The sequence below is a fragment of the Stenella coeruleoalba genome (genome assembly GCF_951394435.1).
Source record: "Stenella coeruleoalba genome assembly, chromosome: 2".
NCBI classification, from domain to species: Eukaryota; Metazoa; Chordata; class Mammalia; order Artiodactyla; family Delphinidae; genus Stenella; species Stenella coeruleoalba.
This window is the reverse complement of record NC_137147.1, coordinates 8,114,562-8,140,385: the sequence shown is the minus strand read 5'-3', so window position 1 is coordinate 8,140,385 and position 25,824 is coordinate 8,114,562. Positions and strand designations below refer to the sequence as shown.

General features: G+C 38.0%; 1 protein-coding gene across 5 annotated transcripts in view; it reads right to left on the bottom strand.

Moving 5' to 3' along the window:
* The window catches only part of ATG2B (autophagy related 2B), a 78,662-nt gene that overhangs the window by 11,126 nt on the left and 41,712 nt on the right, over nucleotides 1-25,824 (bottom strand). For 4 of the 5 annotated variants that reach the window (XR_013827345.1, XM_079915017.1, XM_079915018.1 and 1 more), the window contains exons 22-38: nucleotides 22,659-22,858; nucleotides 22,411-22,491; nucleotides 21,132-21,238; nucleotides 20,874-20,966; nucleotides 19,939-20,009; nucleotides 19,460-19,536; nucleotides 19,011-19,214; nucleotides 17,107-17,248; nucleotides 14,686-14,888; nucleotides 13,725-13,951; nucleotides 12,196-12,304; nucleotides 11,056-11,250; nucleotides 10,134-10,235; nucleotides 5,125-5,203; nucleotides 3,800-4,007; nucleotides 1,232-1,301; nucleotides 858-940 (exon numbers count right to left, since the gene is read on the bottom strand). Coding sequence is in view for 4 of the 5 variants with exons in the window: in XM_079915017.1 (XP_079771143.1) it covers nucleotides 858-940; nucleotides 1,232-1,301; nucleotides 3,800-4,007; nucleotides 5,125-5,203; nucleotides 10,134-10,235; nucleotides 11,056-11,250; nucleotides 12,196-12,304; nucleotides 13,725-13,951; nucleotides 14,686-14,888; nucleotides 17,107-17,248; nucleotides 19,011-19,214; nucleotides 19,460-19,536; nucleotides 19,939-20,009; nucleotides 20,874-20,966; nucleotides 21,132-21,238; nucleotides 22,411-22,491; nucleotides 22,659-22,858 (2,251 nt within the window). In the remaining variant the exon portion in view is untranslated. The remainder of the gene's footprint in view (nucleotides 1-857; nucleotides 941-1,231; nucleotides 1,302-3,799; nucleotides 4,008-5,124; nucleotides 5,204-10,133; nucleotides 10,236-11,055; nucleotides 11,251-12,195; nucleotides 12,305-13,724; nucleotides 13,952-14,685; nucleotides 14,889-17,106; nucleotides 17,249-19,010; nucleotides 19,215-19,459; nucleotides 19,537-19,938; nucleotides 20,010-20,873; nucleotides 20,967-21,131; nucleotides 21,239-22,410; nucleotides 22,492-22,658; nucleotides 22,859-25,824) is intronic. The other variant, XM_079915019.1, reaches the window with a different exon arrangement.

The following is a 25,824-nucleotide window of genomic DNA, read 5'->3' as shown; positions in this document are numbered from 1 at the left end:
CAACGAAGCTCGTGCGCCACAACTACCGAGCCTGTGCTCTAGAGCCCGCGAGTCACAGCTACTGAGCCCACGCACCTAGAGCCCGTGCTCCACAGCAGGAGAAGCCACTGCAATGAGAAGCCCACACACTGCAACAAGAGCGGCCCCCCCGCACCGCAGCTAAAGAAAGCCCGTGGTGCAGCAACAAAGACCCAACACAGCCAAAAATAAATAAATAGATAAATAAATAAGTTTATTAAAAAAAAACAAAAAAGAAAACGTACAAATTATAAGGACAAAATTTTATAGATTTTCAATTTAAGTATATAAATACATCTATGTATACACATACATTTAACCCAATGCTAATGCTAATGCTAATCACTTCTATATAAGGCTTAGGCAGTATATGTAAGTGCTAATAATTTAGCACTTATAATGCTAATAATTTCTATATAAGGCTTAGGTAGTATATATAAGTGTGCTTTTCCACTGTTCTTACTTCTTCAACATCTAAAGCTTTGGCACAGGGTTAACTCAGTGTCTATAAATCGCCAGACAGTTCTTAGCTACTAAGAACCATTTACCTTGTGAACTTCCAGTCTTTTCACTGAATAGGCTAATTTATAACTTTGGGAAATTATTTAAAAATCCTAACTATAGCTGTTTTTTGAAAAATACTACTCTCTTCAAACTACTTCTATTCTCTCAGAATAAAAATTAGTCCCTAGCCACTAAAAATCCTCTAAAAATGAGGTCTCTGCAAACAACACTGTAAAGTAAATTATGTATGCTTGCTAAGAAAACTCAATTTTCAGTTTGCTGTAAACTAACGTTAGTAACTACATCTTAAAGTCTCATGTAATAAATCAACTTACCCATGCCGATAGAAAAGCCTCTTCAGCTTTAGTTCAGAGCAGTTTAACTGGGCCAGACCAATCAAAATCCCAGCTAACGTACCCTTTAAAATTAAAAAAAAAAAAAAAAAATCGCTATTAAAGGTAAAACACCTAAAATACTTAGAGCAAAAAAGTACATGTATTTTATATGACCCAATTTATATCAAATTTTACTCATGGGTTCTTAAGTAAAATTATACTTTATTTACTTTAAAAGCAGAATTAAATTTTAAAATCTTACACTGCATTTCACATATACAAACTATAAGGGAAAAAAGTTTTTAAAAAATTGAGTCCACTAGAAAAACAAATGAGATAATTTTGTAGAGTATATTTGTGCAAAGTTTCCAGACCTGATCCATTGATACGTGTTTGCCATGATAATCAAGTCGAATAGGAACTTCTGATGTGAATCTAAATTCTCTAAAGATAAAGAAAGGAGGGGAGTTATTTATATTCAAAATTACTAAGAGCTGAAATTAGATATAAATGAATTTGTTCAATTGGAGAATAAAAACAAAGCCACAAAATAAATAATGTGAATATACTAAGGCCTAAATAAAAGAGAATGTCTTTTAGCTCTACCTTTTCTTAAGGCAATGTAACAACTAAACAGATGTTAATCATCTTATGAATCTTATTTATTTCATTATATATTAAATTTCTCACAAAAACCTTTTCCTAGTTTACTAAACAATGTTTATCTTAGGAAAATTTATTCTGGCACATATTCCATTCATACAGAGAACGAACTAATAAAGACAACTTTCAAGATTAAACCAAATGACATAATCATTACCGAAAAGTAAAAAAGGGCTAAGGTATTCATTTTAGCTCTGTGATAGAGCAGAAAGATCCAGAAGACCTAGACATGAACCCTAGTGTTATCAGTTACATGGGATGCAGTCGAGGCAAGTAACTTAAACTCTCTGAGCCTAAATGTCTTCATCAGTAAATTTTTAAATGCCATCTACATTGGTGAATTTTAGTGGACAGTCATGAAATTAACGCTTGCAAATAGGTTACTGACACACAAATATTGGGAATTCTGAATGAAATTATAATTATACATTTATGGTACACATCAAACAAAAGCAGTTGGCTTCCAAAAGTTGGACTGTAAATTGAAAGCTGAAACACATTTTTACTACAGAATTAATGTCGGTGGTTATATACTAAGTCATCCCAAGTCATCCCACAAAAGTCCATTTAACCTACAGTAAAATGGAAGTGCTGTATTTATATCAATCACTACAAGAAGTCTGGGTTCCCAGGTCATCCCTCATCTTCCGAACACTCATCTGCACTGGGTTCTCTGGGCGACAGCCCCTCGACACCTGCCTCCTCCATTCTCACTCTTTCCTCCATGGCATGTACGTAATAGGCCAAATCATATATTTTTATTATCTATAAGCTCAATTAAATAGGGATTTTCTCTACTTTGTTCACCTAGAACAAAATCTGACATACATATAATAAATGTTCAATAAATATCTGCGGGATGAATAAATGTCTGCAGGAGAGGGGACTATTATGCCATTACTTGGAAAATGCACTGGATTTGGGATTCAGAAGACCTCTGTTCTAGTCCTGGCTTGGCCACTAACTGTGTGGCCTTGAGCAAGTCACCTCTCCTCTCTGTGCATTAACTTCCTCATCTGTAAAGTGAGTAATTTGAACTATATCACCAAGTACCACCCCAGGGTCCTAGATACACTAGGAGCTTTTGAGAGTAGAAACAGAAATCTACAAACTATTTTAAGTAGTCTAAATGGAAAAAAACAAATATTTACCTAAGTAAGTGAGGTTACGTAGTCTGACTAAAAAGTGTCAAACTTCTGTGCTTTCAGGCCAGAATTATAACAATTCAATTTATACTGGTTATCCAGTGTTCACAAAAACCAAATTGGTAGCTTATATGAAATGAGAATTCAAATTATTACTTAAGATACACAATGTTTTTGTTAGAAAAACATTTTTAAATAAAAAAGAAATGTGGGAAAATAATAAAAGAGATTCTTCTTTTATGGTAGAAAAGTTCAGAGCCACCAGGGATCCTCTCTCCCAGGATCGTTCCAATTCTCACATTCTATTTTCTAACTATTTTCATCAATATACAAGATATTTAAAACATGAAAACACTTTAAAACAGTTATACTGCCTACTTTGGGTCACATTCTAAACTCAGAACTTAGAAAGACAGAACTTGGGGACCACTGATGTCAACAAGAGAGGACTATAGAAAACCAGGGAAAGGAGCTAACTGTCCCTCACAACACAGGTGGTTTCGATCTTCAACCTCTCTCCTTCCAATAGAGCCAAGGCTCCATCCCTACCATCAAGGGCTGGGAAAGAAAGAAAACGGTTAGAATGAATGGATCTGGAAATGAGGATAAACTCCAATGTACAACCAGCTAGTTGTTGGCTGTAGTCAACAGGGACATGGGTTTCCTGATGATTCCAACTCAGCCAGTTAGCAGCAGGTCAGGAAGGACACAACAGTGATAGAGAAGGGCAGAGAAAGTAGACAGAAAATCCCCATAAGGGAAAAGGGAGGAATGCTGAAGGTGAGGCGTTTGAGGGAGAAGGACAGCATCATGCTCAAGGACACACAAGCAGGCCATAATAAGTGACTGGAAAGCGAGGGACAAGTGAAGGAAAAAAGAAGGAAGAATCTAAGGGGAAGAGAAAATTCCTGCTACAGAATCAATAGGAAGATGAATCCTGAGCCAGGGTTACTATGTGTAAAAGTGGGAGGTGCAAGTACGTGGGGCCCGCATACAAATAAATACACCGGCTGATGATTTGCCAGTGCACAGAAACGCTGATGCGACCTCCTGATTTCCGGTACACAAACACATTAAAGAACAATCTTCATACTCTAAAATAACTTCATTTGTTATCAAAATTAAATGATTTACCTAAAAAACACAGGCTGATCACTAAACGACGCTTCTTCAGCAGAGAAGTCCTTCTCTTCTTCCCCATTGACCACTTGCACTGAATTGGCACTGCCATTTGGGGAAGGCTGCTTTGGCCCAGGGAAAGAAATAACTAGATTTGGCTCCTTTGAGGTGCTTAAATGCCTTGGCAAACTGCAGGTGACGTCAGCTCCAGGAGACTTTTTAACTGAAAGTGCACATTTGAAAAATTAGCTATACGTCTTTAAAGCAACAATTTAAGTCAATGTACACTTAACTTGCTTTGCTACATTTCGTTTAATAAATACAGCTACTGCTAGAGAAACCTTTCACCTTTTAAATTATTACAGTAGTCCCTCATCTTCAGTTTCACTTTCCAAGATCAACTGCGGTCCAAAAATATGAAATGGAAAATTCCAGAAATAAACAATTCCTAAGTTTTAAACTGCACACCATTCTGAGTAGCATGATGAAATCTTGCCTCGTCATACTCTATCCCACCAGAATGTGAATCATCCCTTTGTCCAGCATATCTCACCGGTGAGTCACTGAGTGGCCATCTCAGTTATCAGGTCGACTGTTGGGGTATTGCAGTGCTTGTGTTAAGTAACCCTTATTTTATTAATAATGGCCCCAAAGTACAAGAACAGCGATGCTGGCCATTCGGATACACCAAAGAGAAGCCGCAGCATGCTTCCTCTAAGTGAAAAGGTGAAAGCTCTTGACTTAATAAGGAAAAAAAAAAATTGTATGCTCAGGCCGCTAAGATCTACAGTAAGAACAAATCTGTAAAACTGTGATGAAGGAAAAAGAAATTCGCACTCATTTTGCTGTCGTACCTCAAAGGTTACAGCCACAGTGCAAGATAAGTGCTTAGTTAAGACGGAAAAGGCATTAAATTTGTACAAGACATTTTGAGAGACAGAAAGATCATGCTCACCTAACTTTTATTACAGTATATTGTTATAATTGTTTTATTTTATTACTAGTTACTGTTGTTAATCTCTTACTGCGCCTAATTTATAAATTAAATTTTATCATAGGCATGTACGTATAGAAAGAAAAACTTAGTATATTTAGGGCTTGGTACTATCTGCAGTTTCAGGCAGCCACTGGGGGTCCTGGAAGGTACTTCTGGAGGATAAGGGGGGACTCCTGTACTTTTACATAAACTACATTTGTACAACTTAACAAAAATGAGCACAGAACACATTTATATAAATGAGAATAAAGATTTGTAAGTACATTCTCAAAAAGGCCTCATAACAATCAAACTCAATCCAAGTACTTGTTATAGACTTTTTCAAACTCTACATATTTAATACCTTCTGGATCTGGAGCCATGAGAAGCTCTACTTCTGTGGAAACACTTGTGAAGAAATCCTTCAGGAAGAACAAGGCATCCTAAAATGGAAAGATGTCATTATATCTAAAGGGCTCTAAAACTATGAAACGAAGTGTCTTGAAGTCTTGTATTTCACTCATTGTTCATATACAGCTATAATTTATTCAGTCCCTACTCTGTGTCAAGCACTGTTCCTATTCTCAATCTCTCCCTCTCTCTCACACATAAACACACACACACACACACACACACACATACACTTCCTTGTTAATTCTCACAACTCGGAGAAAATTAATTTATAGATGCAGAAATTACGACAGATAAGTTAGAAATTAAACTGCTATTTCTAAATCAAAGTACATTTTGGTTTTCTTAGAAATATAGTAGTCTCATTCTTAATTTGGCATTAGTTCTCACTCTGAATTGGTAGCAGTGATATTACTAAACAATAACAGCAGCTAGCATGTACTGGATACTCAGATGTGCCTTAAAAGTTCTTAATGTCTTATTTCTGCCTTTACCACTATGTTATGTTGCCTTAAACATTTTCTTCATTAGACATGATATTCAAAATAAAAATTGAAAATAAATAAAATCACCCAATCAGTGTGGTCTTTTCTGAAATTCTATGGTATGGACCATTCTTGGTGCTGTGTATGCAAGCCACATTTGCCCATTATTAGCAGCTTCATTAAGCCTTACTGAGACTGACAAATCCATTTTGGAGAATATGAAAATTAAATACCAGAGCCTGTTCTTTCTTACTCTTCCCTCCCATTTTAAAAAACTTTAATTAATATAAAACGTTAATATTGTACCAAACCGCAATGCGAAAGTGAAATACAGGGTCACAGTAAGTGGCAGCGCACCAAGTGCCTGACTGGCAATTCCAAAGGATCCGATCTACTACTGATCACACTTGTCAGAAGTATAAATGATGGAAGTTAGAAAGGTATTTTTCTAGATAACATGGCATATGGGAGACTGAGGGCTAGGACTGAAGAACAAACAGGCGGTTTCAACAGTATTAGAAATATTCTGGATCTGCAGTTGGGGAGTAAGTTCATGAATTGTTCACTATATTATTATGCTTTACACATACGTATTTAAGTATATATTTATATATTATTTACACTACATACATTTATTATAAATCACTATATATGTGTATATTTACATATATCCAATATTACATGTTGACAGTTAATAGTATATAAAATGTTATCCTTTGGCCACCAGATGGCGATATTTTAATACTATGAATGTTTTGCCTCCAAAAAAAAAACAAAGAGAAAATTCCAGGTATAAATGTGCCCTTATTTAAAAAAAGGGAAGACTAAAGAGACAGTGGTTTTTACACATTTTTACTACAAACAACAGACAAAGGGATACTGATCATCAGCTTTTCAAAATGTTCTCTAAATTTTTAATTTTGGTATTTATGCTGAACTCTTTACAACTCAATAAGACAAACAACCTAACTCTAAAACTAGAAAGACACAGGGATTTCCCTGGTGGTGCAGTGGTTAAGAATCTGCCTGCCAATGCAGAGGACATGAGTTGATCCCTGGTCCAGGAAGATCCCTCGTGCTGCGGAGGAACTAAGCCCGTGCGCCACAACTACTGAGCCTGCGCTCTAGAGCCCGCGAGCCACAAATGCTGAAGCCCGCACACCTAGAGTCCGTGTTCCCCAACAAGACAAGCCACCAAAAAGAGAAGCCCGCGCATGGCAACAAAGAGTAGCCCCCGCTCGCCGCAACTAGAAAGCCCACACGCAGCAACGAAGACCCAACAGAGCCAAAGATAAATAACTAAAATTTTAAAAAATCACTTAAAAAAAAAACTAGAAAGACACACACTTCAAAAAAAGAAGATATACAAATGTCAAATAAGCTCACGAAAAGATGCTCAGCATCATTAGTCATCAGGGAAATCCAAATTAAAACCAAAATGAACACCAAGTAAGGTAGCGAAAATTAAAAAGACAACACCAAGTTTGGTCAGAGCGTGAAGCAGCTGCTGCCCTCATCTGTTCCCGATGGGAGCCTACAATGGTACAACCACTGTGGAGAACTATTCGGCGGCTTCTTATGATGGTAAACACACATCTACTCTATGACCCAGACATTCGGTGTATAATTACCCAGGAAAACTGAAAACTTATGTCCATAAAAGACTTGTACACAGATTTCATAGCAGCTTTATTCATTAAGAGCCAAAACAAGAAATATTTGTCAAGCTCAAACTGTACACCTAAAATCTCTGCATTTTATTATATGCAAATAATACTTCAATAAAATCAATTTTTAACTTTAAAAAATATGGTTTATTATTTTTGTTAAAACTTCACTATAAAATAGTTATTTCTAGCTTTAAGGTCCCATGGTAAAGGATATTAACAGTGTGATATGACTTAAGGTATTGAAAGAAATGCTTTCAATGTCATGCTCAGGTGATGCTGAAAAGAATCACAAACATGCCAACTGGTACTGCTACATGTTCATCACTTCCAACCTCAGCCAAGCACCTGTCCTACCCAACGGCCTCACATTGCATCTCACAACCTGAATTAGGCTCTCAATGCCTTTACAAAAATTCATAATTTTTATTATGACCCTTAAGACCCAGCTCGATTGTCATCTCCTCCAGAAAGCCTTTACTGCTCACCCCTCATCTTCCAAACTCCCAGCCCGGCTTAGGAGCCCTCTTCTGGTGGGACACATCTTCATGCCTATCTTCATCACAGGGTGTTAAAGTCATTTGTCTCTTTGTCTCCCCCACTAAACAGAGATCTCTGAGGATGGGATGTTTCTTCCTCTTTGTATTCCCAGCATCCTACTTCAGACCTGGGACAAGGGTGGCATTCAGCAAATGATTTGGAATTAACATATTTTCCTACACAGATTTCCAGGTAGTTCAATACTAAAATGAACATCAGACCAGGAAATCTGGCCCCTTCAGATTTCGGATCTCAAATCGCCTAGTTACACAACCTCCATCATCTACTTAGCTCCCTACATGGCAATCACTCCATCTGCCTAGTGTCCTGCCTGCCCTACAGGTACGCTGCGCTTCACAAGCAACTGCACCGACTTTCAACAGCAATGCAGCTTCTTAGAAACAAGAGAAAGCAACACATTGCTTTCATACTTACTGTCTATGATCCAGTGAAGATAAAGTCAGAGATATGCTTGGTAAGAAAAACATTACTCAAAGCATTCTCATTCATCAACTGATATGTTTTCAAAAGAAAAACTAAAGAACACAAATATTTGGCTTCCTATTCAGATGACCATTTGGTATGGTATGTCAATCTTAGAAGACACAAACTAGAAAGGACTCTTTTGTATCATAATATTCCTAGTTAAGGCATACGTATTTGCAGCATGGCTTTGTTTCCCTCGATCCCATACCTTGGGGAATTATTTCCCATTCCTTCTCAGTTTAGTCATAACATTTATTTCTCTGATTGTTTTTGCTAAGGTTAATATTCCTCCATTTTAAAATCATAATGCTTTATAGTTCTAAAGAAGAAATTAAGCTCAATATTAAAGAAAAGGTCTATTAAAGAAAACTGGGCTTGATAAGTCTGGTAAAGTCATGCCATAAAGATAAATCTCAAATTCTTGCTCACACTGGTGATTTTCACAGATCAAATTTCCCATAAATACTTCATCATATTCCTACTAGGCCAATATGGATAAATTAAATTAAAATATGGGTTTCAAAAGATATTCTTCTCATAATGAGAAAACATAAATCTAAAATACTCACTGGCAAGACTGACCCAGCTCAGAAGCTACAAATATTAACATAAAGTTGTGCTAAACTTCTGTGCTTCACAACACATCTTCTCTGAGATATTCCTATATTTTGTTTACAATATAAACATTACTTTAGATTATCCCTGATACATCTATTACTTATTTAAATAATGAATTGACATTATTCAATCAATGTTATTTAATCAAACAAATAATACCACCCCACATATACTCCACTTCCAAACCTGAGCTCACACCAATATGTAAGGTATAAGGGGAGGGTTTTGCTATTTCAAAAGCAGATTATTATAAAAACTCCACTTATTTTCTGTAGTTGTTATATGCTTCAGTTAATAATAACTGCTAACACTTCTGCTCGCTAACAGTGTGTGCCAGGCACCAAGCTAAATGTTTTACATACACCAGTCTCCTTTAATCCTCATTTTAAAAAAAATGACGCTACATGTACTATTACTTTTTCCATTTTACCAGTGAAGAAACTGAGGCTTGGGGAAATTAAGTTACCTACCAAAAGCCACACAGTTAGTAAAAGAGAACTGAGATTTAAGCCCAGGTCTGACTCTAAACCCACACTCTTCACTACACTGCACTACTACCAAGTATCACACCTTCATACACCGAACAAAGCTTGTAAAACACCAACTATGCTTTAAACAGTTCTCTGGGAAGGCAAAACCCAGGATCATTTGATGGGGTGCTTGCTAGGATATAGGAAAGTGGATTTCTTTACCTCTTTCCATAAATCTCTGCTTTGTTTGTGACCTGTTCAAGTGCCAATTTACTAATTTGTCATTGTGCCCAGGGCAGGGAATTCTCTTCCAGATGCTGTGATTACAATCCCCTGTATCTTTCAGTAGTGTATATCGAGGAGTCCCTTCATCCTCTGAAAATACCTGTATATCTGCATTAGGAGTACGTATGTAAAGATCAGAGAACATGAGAAGCAGGTATTAAGCGCTATGTCACGTAGACAGTGCGCAGGAAACTGGAGGACAAAATCTAATAACGTTTATTCACTAATAATTCAGATTCCAAACAGCTAATGAATTTGCCCTATTCTTTACCAGCAGAAGTCTGTTTTAATTATGCAACTTCCATAAAAGTTAAATAATAATAAACATAATTCTACTAAATTAAATCTCTTACTCTGAATGTGGGATATATATTTAAACATAATTCCATGCCTTATGCTTGTAATACAAACCTGGTCAATATTGAGGCGAAGTGGCATTAGTGACACTCTGAGGCAGCATTCCTGTGGTGACCTGCCAGACTCCGGGCGCACATGTAATGCTTTCACTGTCAGCTACGAGATGAGACAGACAAACACATTTTTTCCCTAGTGATAATATGACCTTGTTTTCATTAAAAAAAAAGAAAAGCAAAAAAGAGGAAAAAAAATCCTGTATCTAGTCCGTATATCAGAACAAAAACTGGAACTGTTTACCCTCTTCCCTTAGAATCCTGAATCTAACTTTTTTGGGTCACACACTCTTTAAAGAATCTGATGAAAGATATAAATTCTCTTTAGAGGAAAAAACGCAAATGATAATGTTGTACTCGCGTCTCAAAGAAGTTTGCTAAGCCCCAGTAGCTAATCCATAGACCCACACTCCAGAGACAACTTCTGTGACGTCTTCTTCTGCAAGTCCTGAGCTGATCATTTCTATTCTAAGAAAATTTAAAAGTTAGAAATGTGGAATACTGCCAACAATTTCGTTTAAATATTTCGTGTTAAGTGTTTTGTTTTTTTGGCCATGCCGCGTGGCTTGTGGGATCTTAGCTCCCCAACCAGGGATCGAACCAGGGCCCTTGGCAGTGAGAGCATGGAGTCCTAACCACCGGACCGCCAGGGAATTCCTTGTGTAAGTGTTTTGTGTAGATCACTATGGACTTCTGGTTTTCCTCAGGTATTGATATATTGGCAATTATAGAAACAACATGCAAAATAATTTTTAAAACATAAAACTTTAAGCAGCGTATTTAAAAGGGATTTTCATATAAAAATGAGAAAAAAAATCCCATAATTTTCCCTAATCTAAAATAAATCTTCTGCAGTTAGATACAATAAAAATACTTTTCTGAAACTAATACAACAACAAAATATATGAAGTTTTAAATCTTACCATGTTGGAATGAGCTTTTCGAGGCATTTCTTTACTGCAATACAGGTACAAAAACTTATTCATCTGTGATGTTGCCAGACGATCTCGAATTTCAAGATCCTGCACGATGAACACCTGCCGGGAGACCGGGTGTTCCAAGAGGCTAGAATCGCATTCTGGTTTGCATGGGGGGTAGACCTCGTGCTGAAACTTCACCTTTACAGAAGAGAAAGAACACAGAACAATCTCTACATTTTATTTAAATCAGATTTTCTCTTTAAAATGTAACACATCACTCATTTTCTTTGAATTCTCAGCTTTCGATTCCACTTTCAGAGAACAGCATAACATTCCTACATTTGTTCACGTATTTATTTATTAATCCACGTGTTCAGGACCATACAAGGAAAAGCCTGACTGACATTTCTTATTTGACCTTGGTAAAATCCCTATCCTTTTCAAGCAAAACGCTCAATAGGCATAAGTCATAAAATTATTATCTTGCATACCTATGAAACTGCTTGGAGGCAAGGTTCAAGTTCCAAAAGGGCGCAAGGATACAATTTAGTATATGGAGCTGTCATCACTGCACTGTTTCTATGATAAGCGCCCTAATATTCGACCCTTGGCACAATCCCAGACAAGCTGACAGAATTAACTGCATCAATGGCACTGGCAGCCTGGGCTCCTGGTCTCTAGATGCTCACAAAGGACCTGAGACCTGTGTGCTATCCAATGGCAGGCCTTCCCAGAGACAGGCTCCAGCGCAGTGGTTCCCCAAGCACAGTCCTGGGTAAAGTGGTATCACAATCACCTGGGAACTCATTAAAAATGCAAATTCATGGGCCCTACCTCAGACCTACTGAATCAAGAACTCTGGGGCCCAGCAACCTGTGTTTTAACAAGCCCTCAAGGGGATTCTGATGCTTGTTCAACTCTGCGAGACACTGCTCTAGGGGTAGCCTGGGAAAACAAAAACAAAAACCCTAAATTTTCTTAGAGTATTTGAGAAAGAAAAAGAGGCAAGAGTTTCTATACAAGATCCCTGCACTTTTCCTCTTACACCCCAAGACCACATGGGGGAGGGGACAGGGAGTAACCAAAGAACACCCACTAATGCTCCTACTTCGGTGGATTTTTCCTTTCAAAATGTCACATTACCTTGCTTAATTGTATTTCCATTAAAAAGTCATGGTTTCTTCCTTTTCCCCCACATACCACATTACGTCCATGTCTTGCAGGTGTGTGAGAAGGTGAGCTGTGGGGACTACTATAAATGAAAAATAAAACCTTTTGTTAAAGGAATAGTCAAAGAAAGGCAATGAATGACACCAGAAAAAATAACAGGATGAAAAAAGAAAAGATTACAGAACTAGCAAAACACTGCCACAAACTGTATTGCTATAAATCAAAACCGCATCTTTTATCTCTTGGAGACACTGAGAACATAAATGTTATTACTGCCGTTACAGCAATCATCTACTTGCTAAATATTTAAAACTACAGAAAACGCTAACTATGATGTTGGTGTGCATATCACAAGATAGACTTAGAAATGAGACCTCCGTGTAAGTTCCTTATTACTTCAGAAACCCCTGTGAGTCAGAGGACAAGTCCTAGAAATTCCAATTAACATGGAAAAGAATTATAGTAAAGTTATAAGTTTTTTTAAAAGCACTTTTAAATAGAAAAAGTCATTACAATGCTATGCCAAAGGTTCCTACCCCGTGAAGCCTTTCCTGACCCTCCCCACCCCACTGAGAGTGTTTACCCTTAGTCTCTGCCTCCTCTTTCCATCCAGTTCCCTTCTAGAACCATGGAATAAGGCACTCATTAGCAGGTACTTCAGCAGCATCCACTCTGTGCTGGGCACCCTGCTGGGTGCTAGAGAATCAGGGGCACGCGTGGTCCCCACCTCCTGACGCACACACTTCACTTCATTGCCCTCACTGGCTCACGTAACTCTCTCTCCCTTCTGAACTTAGGACAGGGTCTGGGTCGTATTCATTTTAATGAACGTGCCTCTAACACAGGCTCTGGCACATGGTAGGTACCCGAAAAATTTTGCTGAATGGAAATGCCTTAGGTCATCATATTTTAGGAAAAAAATACAAAGAATGCAAACAAGTTTTCAAATGCAAAACTTTAACATTAAAAGAGTAACATTTAAATTACAGTTTTTAATATTACTTATTAATAATTCTTAAAAGGATAAATTCTATGTATTTTTAGCGAAAAGAATATATTGGTCTGGTGGTCCAGTGGTTAAGAATCCGCCTTCCATGGGCTTCCCTGGTGGCGCAGTGGTTGAGAGTCCGCCTGCCGATGCAGGGGACATGGGTTCGTGCCCCGGTCCGGGAAGATCCCACATGCTGCGGAGTGGCTGGGCCCGTGAGCCATGGCCGCTGAGCCTGCGCGTCCGGAGCCTGTGCTCCGCAACGGGAGAGGCCACAACAGTGAGAGGCCCACGTACCGCAAAAAAAAAAAAAAAAAAAAAAAGAATCCACCTTCCAATGCAGGGGACGCGAGTTCGATCCCTGGTCGGGGAACTAAGATCCCACACGCTGCGGGGCAACAAAGCCCTTGTGCCACAACTACTAAGCCCACGCGCCACAACTAGAGAAGCCCGTGCGCCACAACAAAGAGAGTATATTGGTCCGCCAAATAAACTTATGTAGAAATTAACTTACATATAACTTTTAGCTGGAGAAGCAGGAGGGGCTGTTCCAAAATCTTTTCCTCCAAAAAGATGCCAGACAAGAGAGACTTCTTTAACCAGGTACCGAATTTCAGGAATAGGAAAGTGTAACGGGGCTTTGCTCGTATCTGTCTTCTTAACAGGCAGACTAAAATAATTATCTCTTATCACAATCGCATCATCAACCATTATTTTTACAACTGGTTCTTCTTCCTTCTCCTAAGACAAAGGAAGAGGTGACACATACTCTCTTATTTAAGTAGAAACCACTGATTATGGTGCGCATCTCAAGGGGATTTGATTCTGCATTCTTTCTAATAATTTCAATATATAGTGGAATAATAAATACTGACGATAATCACCGCATAAGATACTCTGCTTTATTAACAATAAAATGAACTCTCTCTTCTATGTGAATCACTCCATAAGAATTTTTTATAGTCTACGATTTGGCTTTTGCTACTCGTTTGACAATAAAAAGGTACAGATTCAATGCTTTACCATTTTGTTTAGTGAACTGTGGATTCATTAAATCCAGACCATGCTTTTTCAATGTGAGCATGATTCTAAAAAGGAAATTATATATACATTAACCAAGCATTAGCCTTCTCACAAATCACATCTTATCTTTCCCAATTCTGGTGTTAACAACTCTGTACAGAACTCCTTTCTGCCATTTAATTTCACAACCCTGAAGAGGTATCTTACTACATACTTACTCTGTAGTTCAATAAACAATGCAGGAGACTTTGCAAGTAGAGAGTCTCTGAGAGATGTTCATAAAAAGAGTAAAGTATAACAAACATTTACAAAGTCTCAAGAGTAAATTACAAAAGGAAGTAATTCTGAACTGTAAAGAGTTAACAAAACCTAAAGAATCTTTTCAGGTGCCCTTTGGTCAATTCAATTTATAACACTATTTTAAGACATTAATTATATCATCAATTTATTACCTGAATGGTTGCTCTTGGTGCAAAGAGAATGCAAAAGTCGTCATTTTCTGTGGGCACGCCTGTCACCGCATCACTCATCAAGTGGTGTGTGAATGAGGCGTAAGTGGGTCCAGGCTCCTGGGACACGTTTCCACTCTCATCAGGAAACAGGAAGAGGTCTGAACAACATGGCTCCTGAATTTGAGATTTTTCATCCAAAACACCTAGGTGAAAAGATTACAACATTCAATTTTGGCATATTTTAAACATCAACAACAATAACATTTATGAAGCATTTTAGGACTTCCCTCGTGGCACAGTGGTAAAAATCCACCTGCCAATGCAGGGGACACAGGTTCAATCCGTGGTCCAGGAAGATCCCACATGCCATGGAGCAACTAAGCCTGTGCACCACAACTACTGAGCCCCTGCACTGCAACTACTGAAGCTCATGCACACTAGGGCCCACGTGCCGCAACTACTGAGCCCGCGTGCTGCAACCAAGGAAGCCCGCGCACCTAGAGCCCGTGCTCTGCAACAAGAGAAGCCAACGCAACGAGAAGCCCGCGCACCGCAGCAAAGAGTAGCCTCCGCTCGCCACAACCAGAGAAAGCCTGCACGCGGCAACGAAGACCCAACACAGCCAAAAATTTTTAAAAAACAGTATCTCACTTATTTCTTACAATAACCTTCTGACTACTAATAAAAAGACTAGTAAGTATGAAGTTTTCTAAGAAACAGTAAATGATGGACTCATAAAGTTACAGACAGTCTCCTCTTAGTTATTCAGTGTCAAAGAAATTCAGGAATTCAGCAGCAGCTAGTTAGTGAGGACTGGAGTTCCATTTTAGCCAGCATTTCATATTGACAATTATGTGCTGTAGGTGGAGTTCTAGAAGAAACTCCTTGGACAATATGGCAAGGAGAGGGGAAATAGTTACATGTAGCAGCGTCTCACCTAAAACTATAGGAAATCTCTGCTCGGGGAAGGGGTGGGGGAAACAGTTGCCAAGCATGTCTTAGGCCAGGGAATGAGTCCAAGCAATAAAAAGACTCCTTGGGGGCACTGGATACCCAAATGGGACACCTGTTCTCAGGTAGCTCTCACAATATGAAGTTCACAAAAGGCTGCATGTGTGCAAAAATCTGTATGTGAACATATTTTTTTTATACATTTATATTATATATTAGATTCACTCATTCTTTTCTTTTCTTTTTTTGTGGCCGCACTGCATAGTATGCGGGATCTTAGTTCCTCCCACTGGGGATCAAACCCATGCCCCCTGTGGTGGAAGCATGGAGTCCTAACCACGGGACTGCCAGGGAATTCCACAGATTCACTAATTCTTTCTCCATTCATTCATCCAAACCAAACCCTGTGATTTGAACTAAGAATACTACGATGAATGCGGTGACATCTTAGCCCGGAAGGCTCTCAGACTAGACATTCTCCTGTGGCAGTACTTTGAACCCACTCATCCTTGTAAGTGCTCAGTGTACAGTACAGAGTCCTGTGTGTTGAAGCTGCTCGGTAAATATTCATTAAACATTCTTTCCCACATGAGTAGGTTAGCTGCTAACGTTTATTACAAATAATGTTAGTACACAGGGAGCTAAAAGTTCCCATTTGCTTCCTGAGCTCTAAGTTATTCTAAATTAGAATGAAAGCAACACTGAATGCTAAACTTCTATAACACTATGAAATAATTTTTAAAAATCAAGATCTCACAACATATAGAAATAGCTATGTTCAGCCAATTAGAAAAAAAATATTTTTAGATAGATACTTCAAAATACTTAGATGCTTCCACTTGGCTGTAAAGCTCTCTCACTGTCTGGTTCCTCCCTGCTTATCTAACATTACTGCCTAATTCTTTTCGACAAGAAGGGAACTTTTGTTCCAGTATTAACAGCCTGAGTTACTAGATCATTAAGGCTCATACACGCCTCTGGGCCTCTGTTGATGTTAGTGACCTAGCCAAGATTATCTTCTCTCTCCCCTCCACACGCCTAGGTCCCACACACTTTTTAAAAGCCAACTCATCTCATTTTCACTGAAGTCTAATGAAGGGATTCCAAATCCTTTCCGACCAGTGATTAGAGTGTACACTACATTCTGAAGTGTCTTCTTATATCACCTCTGGATGGTTCTAAGCACTAGCCTCAGTCTGGTTCAGGGCCAGTTTGCTGCACTAGACCACGAGCTACCAGCTACATAAGCCTTGCCTTCCACTTTATCTGTCGCCGCCCCCCAACACTCTGGCCAGTATTATTTATCTACTAAACATTGAATGAACACAAGCTGACTAATAAATACCCACCAAAACTCAGACCTGTCTTTTCCTTAGTAAGCTGCTTACTGAGGACTCTGTAAGAACACAAACAATGTCAGCCTCAACTACAACATCACAGCTCCCAGGAAGAAGTCCTGGTCTGTCTCACCATTAGACTGTGGTTTTACAGACGCAGCAGCCTCTTGTGTGTCAATTTCCTCCATAGCGTCACTCATCAAATCTCGTAATATTTGTTGATCTGCTTCAGGAAGCACTGGACCACGTGAGGATGACCGACCAGCGGAATCTACCTACAGCCAAAAACCCTAATTAAAATCAACTTGAAAATGATCTAAAAAGCAAATTACTCAACGTTTATTTTGTCCTAGAAATATACTACATTTCACAAAAACATCAAAAACAGGAACACATTCATTTTTCTATATTCTCTCAGCAGGTGTTACATTTTCATTTTAAGTCTTTAGTATTTTCACCCCAACAACTACAGGTAAATAGAAATAAATGTGTTATCATCTCAAAGCCGACACAGTGAACTGAATCTTGAAGACGTAATACATTCGAAAAGAAGGAAGGTGAAAAACACTGCAGTGAAGCTGGGGGAGAGGGGGGTCTCTCTGTAAAGAGTCCGATCTGCTCAAACCTGATGGCTGCCATGACCACCCTCTGAGACAAAGCCACTGTAGGCAGAGCCTCATTTCTTGGAACGAATAGACACCTAAAGACAGTAGCAGGTACACGTGAGAGGGGAAATCTACTAAAAGGTGATTTGTGGAGTTCAATTCCAACATTGATGCTTAACCATTTTTGTTAGTGAATCGTGGATTCATTAAATCCAAACCATGCTTTTAAAATGTCAGCATGGGGCTTCCCTGGTGGTGCAGTGGTTGGGAGTCCGCCTGCCGATGCGGTGGACGCGGGTTCGTGCCCCGGTCGGGGAGGATCCCACATGCCACTGAGCCTGCGCGTCTGGAGCCTGTGCTCCGCAACGGGAGAGACCACAACAGTGAGAGGCCCTCGTACCGCAAAAAAATAATAATAATAAAAAATAAATAAATAAAATGTCAGCATGACTCTAAAATGGAAAGATCTTATTTGAAAGGGATAATTTAAAATAACTTTTAATAAACTGGAGAATAAAAGAGAAGAAACAGTAGAGAGAGAGTATCATAAATCACTTCATTATCAGGGAGAATACAGCAGGAGCAAGGAAACAAAAACAGAAGCGTAACACAAATGAGGTGTAAGATCAGCGTGAACGAAAGATAATGCAAGGCCTGTCAGACCCTTACTGAAGGATCCATTGACCTAAGGGGACTGAGAATTCTGTTCACAGAAGAGGCCATGAAGAAGAATAAAAAGACTGATAAAAAGTAAATGCTAAACAAACTGGACATTGTTCTATCTGGACATATGAGAGGGCAGAGAGGTGACAGCTGGGGGCATAAGAAAGCAATGAACTGGAAATCCAAATACCTGCATATTGTTGCTGCTACTAATTAGGGCAAATTACCTAAATTCTCTGGGTCTTATTCATCTACTAAACAGAGATGATAACCTTTAACCTCTCAACTGCACTGGGTAAGAGGAAATCACATATGAGAAAGTATACTGAAAACTGGATAGAATTGTAGATAACAAATATGAAAGATAATGTCATATAAATAAGTCTTCTGGTAATAATACTAATTCCTGCCACCTTCTCATAGCATTTTTACATACAACTTGCATATAACAGACTCTCACATGATAAATGTTTTCTTTCTTCCCTGAGGACATATGAAAATAACTTAAGTCTGGGAAAATGTATGTTGGTTGAGAATATTAATGTTCTGAAACTGAGAGCATCAAACAGTAGAATGGTTTTCCAAAAAGGTCCATGGAATCACCTTTCTAGACCCCATCACCCTGAAAGTAAGAATAGATAGATGATTATTCAAAGTTGCCTTTCTACCCTATGACTGTCAAGAAGACCTCGCCAATGTACAGGTCACTTGCATGTCTGGAATGAGGAGGGGTTGAGTGAGTTCTAATGAATGAGGCTGGCGGCTGTACCTTCATCTTTCTTTGCGGGGCTCCGGACTTCACGTCCGCCTTGTTAGCCACATGTAAGTCCCCGTAGCTTGCAATGTACTGAATGAGATTCATTAATGCAGCACAAGAGTCCGAGCACGTTCTAATATGGACAACGTCACTCGAACAGTGTAATTCAAAGTGCGGCTCAGTCTGGACAGGACACGGAAAAAAGGATAAAAATGTCTACCAAAACAAGAGAAAAAAATGTTTGCATCGGTTTACATTAAATAAAATATAATATGATAATTTGTCTTGCCACAGGAAACATGCATTTATAATAACTCAATCTTAACTTTAAAATATTTTATCTATTTCTGACTAAAATTAGGTAAGTGGAAAAATAATTTTACAGTAAGTTCAGTATGTTTTTAGTCTCTTCTATAAAAAAAAAAGGGCTTAAAAAATATCCATTTATTTTAATAACTTACTTGCTCTCCATCAGAATCAGACTTCACTGCAGTTATGGTTAATTCCAAAAGCCCCATATCCATCACACGAACATAATCTAAAATTGTTTTAAGTAATTAATAAAATATCTGAGTATAACTTTCAAAAAATGCTTATCCAACAAACACCTAATAAAACTTGTGTTTCTTTAAAATTCATGGCAGGTAGTAGTACAAATACTTATAATGTAATGGAAACATAGTTTCATCCTACAAAAATCCTACAGTTCACTTTATTTTTAATTAGAAACAAAATCTGCCTTCTATTAAATAAACCAGAGTATATATAATTTAATGCATTTCACCAATGTTATTGATATTACAAACTGGTATTACAATATTCAGACTGATAAGATCCTTAGTTCACTGGCATTATTCTAGAATTAAAATGCTTAAAAATATTCAGATGCAAAAAATAAAAGAGGATTCATCTATCCCAGATTTTGTTTTTTAACTCTTACCTCTATTCAGGTTTACAGTGACAGTATTACACTTGTCAGACAGGTGTAAAGCAGCTTCATCCAAGATTATTCTGGGCAAAAAAAAGATAAAATCAAGATCTAAAAAACTAACCTTGAATATATGCTGCATGATCACTATATACTTAGCTGTACCATTCTTTCTGATATAAATATGATCAAAGTCATATGCAGTTTCTAACTTACAAATGTCACCTAACATTTCTTTGTTTTTGTAATATTTATTTATTTTTTTATCTATCTTTGGCTGTGTTGGGTCTTAGTCGCGGCACACGGGAACTGCAAAATGCGGCATCTTTCGTTGCAGTGTGTGGGCTTCTCTCTAGTTGTGGTGTGCAGGCTCCAGAGCACGTGGGCTCTCTAGCTGTGGTGTGGGCTTAGCTGCCCCGCAGCATGTGGGATCCTAGTTCCCTGACCAGGGATTGAACCCATGTCCCCTGCATTGGAAGGCAGATTCTTAACCACTGGACCACCAGGTAAGCCCTAACATTTCTTTAAAACTCACTGTTTATGAGTACTAGAAACATTTAAATGGCATAAATGAGATTAAATCATCTGCTCGAATCAATTTTAAATTTTCAGCAATTTTAACAGATGCCCAAATTCACAAGGTTTAAATTAGGAAAATGAAGTGTATCAGGTATTATGGGAAGTTTACATATAAATGTTTTAAAAAGTTAGCCAATAATCTCAAGAATTAATTTCCTCCCTAAAAATGAAATACAGTAATGAATTAAAGAGGTGGGACGAATCATCTGAGAAAGAAAAACTGAAAACTTGAATAAAGGAACATGACTAATAGTAAAAGCATGTTGCTTTTAACAAAGATTGAGACTTTAATCAAAGGGTTGAGATAAAGCTCTGTCAGTATGTTTTGAACAGCTGCATTTAGTAGACAGAGAGGCTTAACACGGTACCTGAGAGTAGAAGATGATTTATCCAAGGCAACACTACTTGAAATGCTGAATGTTTCAACAGTAAGAAGAGATCGGATTGGCAAATAAAGAGGCCTATTACCACAAAGAAACAAGAGAACATTAGTCTGCTGCAAAAGAAAAGAAACTCCCTTTAAAGAGCATTTTGAACCTTAACTCTACTGAATTACATATTTTTCCTCAAAACTTAGTACATATTTTAAAGACTAAAACTGTATTTTGCTCCATTTGTGAACTAACCTATAATCAAGTGCACAGCTCCAGAGATGAACATGAAAGGTTGTAAATGAAGTTGGAGGATTGTATCCCAGAACAGGTTCATCAGCAATATTCAAGAAGTATAAAATCTATAATCACAAAAATATAAAATGCCCTGCTTTAGAAGAAAAAAAAAGTTTTGATATGATATCCTTAATACCAACATGAAATAAAATAGCTCACAAAAAAACCAACCATTTAGTGGAAAATCATAATGTTAAAAGAAAATCATCATTTGAAGGAATTCATTTCAAAAAGTATTTGCATAACTAGAATTTGAAATGAAGAGGCCCGTGTAACAACTGCAATGCTACAGAGATCTTGGAAAAATCATATCCTATGAAACTAACAAAGTATGTATAATATACTTTCAACATTACTTTGCTTGGAATAATTCTTTTGAAAAAAACAAATTTTGCCGAAGACTGTTTAAAACTCTCCATCTGGTTTTCTATAAAATCCACTGTTGGGAGAAGTTCCTGTTCCTTAATTTATACCCAGATCTGTCTGAAAACCAGTCCTTCTCACCAACATCTACTCTATATTTCTATCTAAATAAAAAAGTTAGGCTAAATCTCTCCCTTACAGCCAGCCAGTTGACTAACCATCTCTCTACCCCCCGCTCCATTCATTCTCTCTCTCTCTATATTTTATGTTTCAGAATGTTTCTGAAAGCATTCAAGTTTAAAATAATTTATTATTTTCCAAGCACAAAGAAAAGGTTTCTCTTTCTAAGGAAAATGAACAAGAATCACAGTGTGCTAGTTTTCATTCTCATATAAAGAAGAGTTAACTTCTTACCCAAAGTTTCCTTTGAAAAAATGTAATTAACCAAATACAGTTATTACACCGGAAATTGATTACAGAATTCCTTATAAATGCCTCAGTGTATATTGTTGGCCTAGGGGATAATTCTGAAATTACGGCACTTAAAGAATACACAGTTATAAGTGCAAGTCAACACTCCTTTATTCTCCTCTATGCCAGGCACTCGATAGGTCCCTTCCCTTTAATGATAAAACATAACTTTGTCTTTGAGATGTTTAAGGACCAAACTTTAAGGTAAAAAATCAATTACATTCTGGGGTGGTGATAATGTTCTATTTCCTAACATAAGAGGTGGTATTTATATAGGAGTATTTATTTCATGGAAATTTGATGAGCACTGAATATTTATGATTTGTGAACTTCTCACTATGTGTATTATATGTTAACATAAAGTAAAAAATAAATCAATAAATATACATCACAGCTCTCTTACCTGCTCATGCCAGCTAAACCCGGAAGGAAGCATTCTGTGCTGGAGAGTGGCTCCTTTCAGTCCCACAGCAATGAGAAATTCCTACAGAGCAACACGAAGAATTATATTTATCACCTACATAACCCTCTGGCTCAAAACTTGAAAAGTTTCTAAGAAAATAAATGTGTTACATTTATGCAATCATTTTTATTAACTAGTAATCAAATCAGCAGCAAGTATTTAATGGTATAAAAGTACAAAACACACACCTTTGTATTGGACTCTGATTTATCAGACAATATTTTAACTGCAACAGAGAGCATATTCAAAGTGTCTCCTCCAACACCATCTGAAGAAGCTCGACTGAGGCCATCTTCTTCAGAGGAATAAATAGTAGGTTCTAACCAATGTGGTCGGGTTGAACTGGGCAGTCGTGTTTCTGTAGAAGGAATTGCTCCATCCACTATGCCTATATCCACAATGAGGTGACAAGATAACAAAATGATTACTTGAAATTAATTCACAAACTTCTATAACTCAAAACAAAAATCCATGTACTTCCATTGAATATAACATACCCTGGAGGCAAAATGACCAAGAACCAGCTTGACATTAATAATTCACTCTCCTCTACTAATGTTGGTATAAGTGACTATCCAAGTTAAAAAAAAAAAAAATTTGAGATCTGAAATGCTAGAAAAGTTAAATTTAAATAGGGAAATCTAATAAACATTAAGAATGTGCAAGTATGTCATTTCTATTCACAAAGTAACACAAGGAATGTGCTCAAAGAGCAAATTCTGTATGTTACCAAAAGGAAACACCACTTAAGAGAAAATAAAGAATGTAAAGTCCCATCAACTGATCAATGTATACTAAGATATGGTATATCCAATTCCTTGGCAGTAAAAAGGAATAAAACACTGATACATTTGGATTAACCTTGAAAACATCATGCCAAGATGCCAATCACAAAAGACCTTCTATTGTATGAAACCATGTATACGAAACAGCCAGAATATGTAAATCCATAGACACAGAGAGTAAATCAGTGGTTTCCTGAGGCCAGAGGGGACTGCAGGGCTCGGGGTTTATAGCTCAAAGATGCAGACTTCTTCTGAGGGGTTGATGAAAATGCTCTAAAGTTGACTATGATGATGGTTACACAGCTCTATGGAATACTAAAAACCATTGAAATGTATATTTTAAATGGGTGAATTACATGGTATGTGAATTATATCTCAATATGTTGTTGCAAAAAAAACCATAAAGTCAACTTCTAATTTACAATAATTATTACCTTGCCAGTGGAATCAGAACACCCTATAGAAAATAATTTCTAACGTTCAGAGTTCTGTTCTCTGGGGGCAGGCTGAGCCAGGACACGCACCCAGCGTTTGGGGGCTGGAGCAGTACGTGGACGCCACGCCGGCCTTGCCACTGACCCACCGGAACACGGCCTGAGAGAGGCGTGAGGTGTGGGTGCCACATCTCGGGGCTATGGGGGTGACCGGGTAGAGAGGTGGAGCCAGCAGGGAAAATGACTTTGAGGAGGTGATGGTGAAATTGAAGTCAAGAAAATGAGGAGACAGCTTTGGGAAAAGCCAAGCAGAGACATTCCAAGTCAAGAACAGTTTGTGCCAAGGCCCTGAGACAGCCGTGTGGATGAAAGGCTCTTGGTGCTGCAGCAAGGAGTCAGTGCTGTGGCTCTGAGGAGGGAGAGCCAACTTCAGGACTCTGGTCCACAAGAGACCTCCCAGCTCCACATAATATCAAACGGCGAAAATCTCCCAGAGATCTCCATCTCAACAACAGCACCCAGCTTCACTCAACGACCAGCAAGCTACAGTGCTGGACACCCTATGCCAAACAACTAGCAAGACAGGAACACAACCCCACCCATTAGCAGACAGACTGCCTAAAATCAACTGCCTAAAATCATAATCATAATCACAGACACCCCAAACCACACCACCAGACGTAGACCTGCCCACCAGAAAGACAAGATCCAGCCTCTTCCACCAGAACACAGGCACTAGTCCCCTCCACCAGGAAGCCTACACAACCCACTGAACCAACTTTAGCCACTGGGGACAGACACCAAAAACAACGGGAACTACGAACCTGCAGCCTGCAAAAAGAAGACCCCAAACACAGTAAGATAAGCAAAATGAGAACACAGAAAAACACACAGCAGATGAAGGAACAAGGTAAAAACCCACCAGGCCTAACAAATGAAGAGGAAATACGTAGTCTACTTGAAAAAGAATTCAGAATAATGATAGTAAAGATGATCCAAAATCTTGGAAATAGAATAGACAAAATGCAAGAAACATTTAACAAGGACCTAGAAGAACTAAAGATGACACAAGCAACGATGAACAACACAATAAATGAAATTTAAAATACTCTAGATGGGATCAATAGCAGAATAACTGAGGCAGAAGAACGGATAAGTGACCTGGAAGATAAAATAGTGGAAATAACTACTGCAGAGCAGAATAAAGAAAAAAGAATGAAAAGAACTGAGTACAGTCTCAGAGACCTCTGGGACAACATTAAATGCACCAACATTCGAATCATAGGGGTTCCAGAAGAAGAGAAAAAGAAGGGACTGAGAAAATATTGTAAGAGATTATAGTTGAAAACTTCCCTAATATGGGAAAGGAAATAGTTAATCAAGTCCAGAAAGCACAGAGAGTCCCATACAGGATAAATCCAAGGAGAAATATGCCAAGACACATATTAATAAAAGTGTCAAAAATTAAATACAAAGAAAACATATTAAAAGCAGCAAGGGAAAAACAACAAATAACACACAAGGGAATCCCCATAGGGTTAACAGCTGATCTTTCAGCAGAAACTCTGCAAGCCAGAAGGGACTGGCAGGACATATTTAAAGTGATGAAGGAGAAAAACCTGCAACCAAGATTACTCTACCCAGCAAGGATCTCATTCAGATTTGATGGAGAAATTAAAACCTTTACAGACAAGCAAAAGCTGAGGGAGTTCAGCACCACCAAACCAGCTTTACAACAAATGCTAAAGGAACTTCTATAGGCAAGAAACACAAGAGAAGGAAAGGACCTACAATAACGAATCCAAAACAATTAAGAAAATGGGAATAGGAACATACATATTGCTAATTACCTTAAATGTAAATGGACTAAATGCTCCCACCAAAAGACACAGATTGGCTGAATGGATACAAAAACAGGACTCATATATATGCTGTCTACAAGAGACCCACTTCAGACCTAGAGACACATACAGACTGAAAGTAAGGGGATAGAAAAAGATATTCCATGCAAATGGAAACCAAAAGAAAGCTGGAGTAGCAATTCACATATCAGACAAAAGAGACTTTAAAATAAAGACTATTATAAGAGACAAAGAAGGACACTACATAATGATCAAGGGATCGATCCAAGAAGA